The sequence below is a fragment of the Psammomys obesus genome, unplaced genomic scaffold (genome assembly GCF_907164565.1).
Source record: "Psammomys obesus unplaced genomic scaffold, mPsaObe1.curated_primary_1811, whole genome shotgun sequence".
Taxonomy (NCBI): Eukaryota; Metazoa; Chordata; class Mammalia; order Rodentia; family Muridae; genus Psammomys; species Psammomys obesus.
Genome location: NW_026585742.1, coordinates 12,840,810 through 12,847,652, shown reverse-complemented (window position 1 = coordinate 12,847,652; position 6,843 = coordinate 12,840,810). Strand labels below are relative to the sequence as shown.

The window sequence follows — 6,843 nt, the reverse complement described above, 5'->3', positions numbered from 1 at the left end:
ATTTTATGGAATCGATCCTGGGCTTTAGTGGAAGCTTGTTCGATTTGATCAAGTATCAATAAAAGAACGCTCATTTTAGTTTTTTTAGTTTTACACTAAGGCCAACATACGTATTACTAACATCACTACCAATGAGCTTTTGTTTACAAGGTTTAACAGTGTGTGTTATATTTATAACTCTATTTCTTTCATACAGACCTTTTATGTTTTCCTCATTTATCTCATTAAATAATAGTTAAAGAAATCTCAAACCATTTTAATGGCATATGAAAAAACATAAATTATTTTAAATTGTTTTCACAAAGTCAGTAAAGTTAAGATTTGAAAAGTGTTTATGATTATTAACATGACTCTTTGTTGCCTCCCAAAATGTGGTGTTTGTTATAACTTGCTAGCAAACTACCATCATGATCTCATCTTTTCTGAATGTAATAGTACTTTAAGAATAAAAAAAGGCACTTTATTATATCTAACATAAATTTATACTTTATATGTATAAAAATAGCATTTGTTTTCTCTTATTAATGTAAGAAATAAATTTCAGTATAACATTCAATATTAAAGCAAGTGACAGTTTTGAAAACAGTATATGAGTAATCAATTTTAAATCAAAAACGTTTATTGTAAAAAAGAGACCTTGAAAGTTACTTTAAAAAAAGGACATTGATTTCACAAGTATTCTGGTTGCATATAGGCATAGCTCTAAGCCATACCTCACTTCCATACAGAGTTCAGTCATATAAAAATAAACACAAATGTATATAAATTCATCAGCTACACAATTCATTAAAATAGGCACTTGGAGGGACACTGTATTATTGCATCCACCACATGAATTTTCAAAAGTTTAAGTACATTACTGAATGTCTAAGAAGCTCTCTTGAACATTTTCATTACTTTGTCTTATAAATCATTAGGATTCTTTTTTAAAAGAAAGACAAGAGACACGCACCAGGAATGTTTGAAGCTTGTCCTTCCCTCCTCTTCCAAGGCACACATGGCAAAAATGAAACAAGAATATTTAAATACATTCTCTTGTGTTCTGTTCTTTTTCTCATTTTTAAACAATACATTTGAAAGCATTGTAGGTAATCCAGAAAAGGCTTTCATTCACCGATGACAGGCAGGCATCAGGCATGTAAGAAAGTAAACTTGGAGTACTTTGTAAGGCACCTGAGATAGTCTGACAGATCCTCCCTCTTAGAAACACTATTACAACTCTATTATGAAGCAATACTGTTCCTTTTGGTTGAAATGGTTTGGCAGCAACGTAAATCTCTGCATTCTTTCTTAGTATGAAAGATGCAATGTGCTTTTCACTTCATTTGTAAAGAGAAAAGTTCTTGTCTTTTATCATTTCAATATAGCTGTCAGTAAATATAAATTTAAACTTCACATAGAATGGATTAGGTCTAAGCATATAGATCCTGTTCTGTACTTTGGTGTGTGTGAGTGTGTGTGTGTGTGAGAGAGAGACCCTTTTGTGTTTCTACACATAATATTTGGTTGGTAAGCACAAAAGAAAATGGCTTTGGACTTTCGTTTGGCATTTGGCATTGGAGTGAAGAAATGCATTCTCTTTGAGTAAACATTGGTTGCGCCACTCAGTGTGCCACACAGCAGCCAGACTCCTCATGTTTGTGCAGAAGTGACATTCTGGAGAAGGTTTTGGAGCAGTTTTTGCACTGGTACTTCTTTACATCAGAGTGGGTCTGCAGATGTGCCCTCAGGTTTGACCTGTCTGCAAAAGCTCTGTTGCAATGAGGGCAAGAGAAAGGCTTTTCCCCTGTTGGGGGAAATAAAAGACAGTCAGTGTTTTTATAAGACACAAAATCAAACAATAATAATGAATATCAGCAGTAGTTTATTAGAAGAATAAGAGTTAGCATGCCTTGGTTACACCCTACCTCCCATATTAGGCAGCTATATTCCAATCTGGCCTTTTAATACAAAATTTTAAAATACCAGCCAAATAGCATTAGTTATGCCAGACATGCAGAAGTAATTCAGAGTTAAAGGGCTTTCTCTTGGTAAAGGTTTCTGCTTCAACAGGTGCAGGAATGATGAGCAGCTTCCCACATTTCCAGTATTTCTCCTCTTTCTGTGTGATGACTAAGGCTGTATAAATGCCACTCCCTGCATTTGATTTTAGGCTAAAAGTTTAACAATTTTTTTTCAGCAGCAAAAAAATAAACAAAACAAACAAAAAACAGGTGAAATTATCTAGTCAACTAGTCAAGAGTTGACAAATTTCACAGGGAACATATAGCCTAAAACTATAGGAACCCCCTCCACCTGTTTATCTAATCACACTAGGAGCCAGGCATTTGTATTTGCTGACTACTAAGGGCAATTCTGCAGAACACACATCAAGCACCTAGCTTCTACTTTCTAACTGATCTTTGAGACCAAACCTCCTACATGTACTTTCCAAAGTCTAAATGCTGTTTACAGTCTCTGGAGCAGAGGCTGTTAGCAACAAATGGAGCACTTGCTGTTGTAACAAGCCTTTGAGCAGCCAGGAAGCAGCTCTCAGCGGTTCATCTCATGAAAAGCACTCCCTGCACTACCTTAAGACACCCCAGAGGCAGCTCCACTACACCATTGTTTAAACTGAGAGGCATCATTTTCTACTCTTCTCTTACCAGTGTGTGTTCTAATGTGTCCTTGAAGCAGCCAGGGTCTGGAGAAAGCCTTGCCACAGATCTTGCAGACACAAGGCAACGTGTGGGTCCGAATATGCATCTTCAGAGCACCCAGGCTTACATACTCCTTGTCACAGTATTTGCAGCTGAATGATTTCCTAGACTGGGCATCACAATGCAGCTGCTTATGTTTGGCCAGCCCAGAGAAAGTAGAATAGGTCTTATTGCATAAATTGCACTGAAACTTTTCAGCTTCAATGGCATGGGGGTCTGAAAGCTTAGACTGCAGTCGTTCCTCTTCATCACTAATGGGACTTTCTGAACCACTGTGGTCCTTGGATGAAGTGTCAGATGGAGGCGGGGGGCTTACTCGCCCCAAGGATGAGGAGTATCCAGCAAGAGAAGAAAGGCCGCTCTGCAGAGGGGAGTGAAATGGAGCTGCTGATGTCCATACAGTAATAGGGCTGTATGCTCCTGAGCTGAGGATCTCTGGTTTTGGTATGACAGGCATGGGGTAGCTCTCATACAAATATGGGGAAATGATTACTGGGAGAAAGAAAAGAAAGAAAAGGAAAGAAAATTAAGCCAAAATACTTTAGAAATATATTACACAGTCTGATACAGCGTATAACAACATACACAGACTCCATAGTGAAGAAAGCCTTACTCACAAGGACACCCATAAAAAGAAAACTTTCTCTTCACTTGGGCTTACTGTCCTTGTGCAGCCTTACAGTTGTCCTGACTGCACTCTGGACAAGCCTTACTGTCCACATTTAGAAGGAAGAACTAAACACTATTTTAAAACTTTTTGTAAAGTTGCTTTCCATTTTATGCATGGGCTATTCTACACGTACCATGATTGTGGGGGTAATGGTGGGCACAAATCCAGACTCTTTCCCAAGCGCCTGGCTCCCGGAGGTAACTACTCAGCCTCGGGGAAGGGTGCGCTCACCTCCGTTCACTCCTTAAGAGTACGCACAGGCTCCCAGAACATACAGCACGACCGGAAGGAGACTTTCCTCGTCAGCAAAGAGCTCAAAAGTTTTGAATTAAAACTTACTCTAGGTGACCAAGGACTGTAAGGACTGTTTTAGGAAAACATTGAAAGAAAGCAGCCTGGTGTGTGTTCTGAGTAAAGCAATGGACGGGCAGTTCACTCGCGCACAGATTTGCAGAGCTTATTTTTACCTGTGTGTGTGTCCAGTTCGCTGTAGTTCGGCTTCTTGGAGGCATTGAAATGTTTCTTGACCAGGAAGGAGCGTGGCATGGTGGCGGCGAGCGGGCGCGGGCGGATAACGGTCCAGGCGGCGGTCCTACAGCATCGCGGTGGCTCAGGTGTGGCGGGGGACAGGCGGGCGCCTCTGAAGTCACCCGGCTCCCTGCCCGACTGAGTTCCTCTGGGTAGGGAGGGGTTTTCTCCCTAGCTTTTGCTAGAATCATCCAATCACAGCTGAGAGGTTCGGATTTCAGCCCCTCCTTCTGGGACAGCTGTGAACAGAGGAAGAATCTGTTGTCAGACTAAATTATTCTGGTTCAAAAAGGCCTGTTCGAGGCATTTCAGTGGAGGCCCAAAATACATTAAATGTTTTCGAGAAAGGAAATTTGGGTTCTTGAGCACGGCGGGAACGCGTTCCCGAGAGCTGACCGCCTGTGACCTGGCTTCCAGATGCGGGCAGTGTCTGGCGCGGCGTGGGCGGGAAGGAAGGGCGGCCCTCGGGACCGCGTAGCCCCTGATGGCCAGAGAGCCTATATTTGGAAGTAGTTCTGGGAGGGGGTTATTTGCACACGGGCAGATGTAGGCCTTGGCTTTTGGGAAAGGGAGATGAAGGCTCCCAGGAGCCATGAAAGCCAAGTCTAAGGCTGTGCGCCCCAGGAATTTAACTTGCTGGTGGCTGCGTTAGCCGCTGGAAAGCCTTGTAGCTTATTCCAGGAACTGGACTGTAAAGATAAAAGGGAAGGCTGATGTAGACTCGGACAATAGGCAAACTCTGGAAGAAACATAGAAAGTTCTTATGATGGCATATGACAAGATTTCCTCCGTTTGTAGCACATAGTACTTTAGTGAAAGAAAAAAAGTATTTGTGAATCTTTACAGACAATTAACTCTTAAATAGTATCAGCTTTTATTTAGTGATGTTTTCTTTAATAGGGAGGAGTCTTCAACACCCCCCCCAAAACTCCTCCCACTTTCCTTGCTTACATTAAAAGATGATAAAGAGTTCCTTTGCCGAGTTACTTGACTGACAGTATAGGTAGTTCAGTAGCCAGCCAATCACTTGTATTTGCACGGAGGAATAGGTCTAAAAATGCTCCGAAGTCAGTTATTTTAAAACTGAAGTTTGTGCCATACCCACAGACACCTGTTTATTTCAGTGTTACCCTGCCTTTTCCCAACAAAAGTGGAGAACCACCCCGCTCCCAGACCACCAACTTTTTTCATTAACAGGTGCTGGAAGAAAACAGCGGAAAGAGAATACCACCAGCAATGTTGAGACTTGTAAGAGAAAAGTGCATTGTCAGGCAGCATAACTTTCTTAATCTGGGGATGAGAAAAACAGGAGCGTGGGGTGGGGGAGGGGTGTTGCAAAAACTTCCTGGGTTAATTTCAATGATTCTTCTTTCTCTTTCCAACAGTCACTGATTTAAAGGTAAAACACAGAAAGGAATTGGTATAAATCCTTAATATTAATTAAGAAAACCTAATATTCACGAGACAGGAAACCACGAAAAGGCTATACCATGAGTGCAAATCAGAGCTAGAGCCTGAGCTGTAGGCTTGCTCAGGTGTAGTAAGCACCTGCTTTTTTTCCCCCCATTTTGATTATTAATTAATTCAATTTAGATTTCGTTCGTTCCTTCCAGTCCCACCGTCTCTTCCACAAAATAGGGAGCCGCCCCCCCACCCAGACACCCCAGCTCATCAATATTCACTTTAGGACTGAGTGCATCTTCTTCCCTTGTTATAGGCAGTCCCATCAGAGGGAAGTGATCAAAAAGCAGGCAACATAGTCCATGTCAGAGATATCGCCCACTCCCTAACTACCTGAAGCCTAAGATATCCATCGGCTACTTATAAGTTCAGGCTCTAGGTCCAGACCATGCATTGTCTGGGGTTGATGCTTCAGACTCCACAGGACTCTCTGAGTCCTGGTTGATTGGCTCTGATGGTCTTCTTGTGGAGTTTTTGTCACCTCTACATCCATTTATCTTTTTTTCCAGTAGACTCCCTATGCTTCACCTAATGAGTCTCAGTATCTGTTTCCAAGCATTGCTGGGTGGAGCCTCTAAGAGGACATCTCTGATAGGCTCCTGTCTGCAAGCATATCAAAGTATCATTAACAGTGATAAGGGTTGGTTTTATTCCATGGGGTGGGTCTTAGGGTTGAGTTCAGCATTGATTGGACATTCTGTCAATCTCTGCTCTATCTGTTCTATCATTGTTCCTGCAGGTCTTGCATGTAGGGTAAGTTTGGGATTGAGGATTTTGTGGGTGGGTTGATGATCTCCTTCGTCTACTAGAAGTGTTGTCTAGATAAGGGGTGTCCTCTGCTATTAGGAGTCTCAGCTAGAGTTCCCCTTATATCCTTCCAGAAGCCTATTTTGATTTAGGTCTTCAGCTTGCCTCAGAGATGCCCCCACCCACGATTTCTTTTTTTTCTGCAGGCCTTCTGCCCTCCCAACCCTGTTCTCCCCAGGTCTGCACTCTTCCCCTGTTTTTCTTTGCTCTCTCTCTTCTACTTTGTTCCCACTTTTCAACCACTATCTCTGTCTACTCTATTTCCCCTTCTGAGTGAGATTTATGAGTCCTCCCTGGGATCTTCCTTGTTATTTATCTTCTTGGGGTTCTGGGCATTATAGTATGTCTGCTCTGTACTATATGACTAAAATCTGCTTATAAATGAGTACATACCACTTATGTATTTCTGGGTCTGTGTTACCTCATTCAGGATATCTTTTTCTAGTTCCATCCATTTTCCTGCAGGTTTCATGGTTTTCTTGTTTTTAATAACTGAGTAGTATTTCATTGTATAAATGTGCCACAGTTTCTTTGTTCATTCTTTGGTTGAGGGACATCTTGTTTCCAGATTATGGCTATTACAAATAAAGCGGCTATGAACATGGTTGAGTAAATGTCCTTGTTGTAGGTGAAGCATCTTTTGGATGTATGCCCAGGAGTGATATAGCTACGTCTGGA

At 41.7% G+C, this 6,843-nt stretch overlaps 1 protein-coding gene across 1 annotated transcript; it reads right to left on the bottom strand.

Annotated features, from left to right (window-relative positions):
- Positions 1-597: 597 nt before the first annotated feature.
- Positions 598-4,012, bottom strand: Snai2 (snail family transcriptional repressor 2). The gene is made up of 3 exons (XM_055599156.1): positions 3,837-4,012; positions 2,646-3,191; positions 598-1,786 (listed from the first exon to the last, which is right to left on the bottom strand). The coding sequence occupies exons 1-3, from the start codon at positions 3,913-3,915 to the stop codon at positions 1,605-1,607; spliced, it is 807 nt and encodes a 268-aa protein (XP_055455131.1). The 5' UTR covers positions 3,916-4,012; the 3' UTR covers positions 598-1,604.
- Positions 4,013-6,843: the final 2,831 nt, after the last annotated feature.

Excerpts from the sequence above, each read along its gene's own strand:
- Snai2 (XM_055599156.1), bottom strand. The coding sequence starts at position 3,915 with ATGCCACGCTCCTTCCTGGTCAAGAAACATTTCAATGCCTCCAAGAAG. Across the intron at positions 3,192-3,836 it reads CGAACTGGACACACACACAG|TAATCATTTCCCCATATTTG; the intron begins GTAAAAATAAGC and ends TCTTTCTCCCAG. Across the intron at positions 1,787-2,645 it reads ACACATTAGAACACACACTG|GGGAAAAGCCTTTCTCTTGC; the intron begins GTAAGAGAAGAG and ends TTCCCCCAACAG.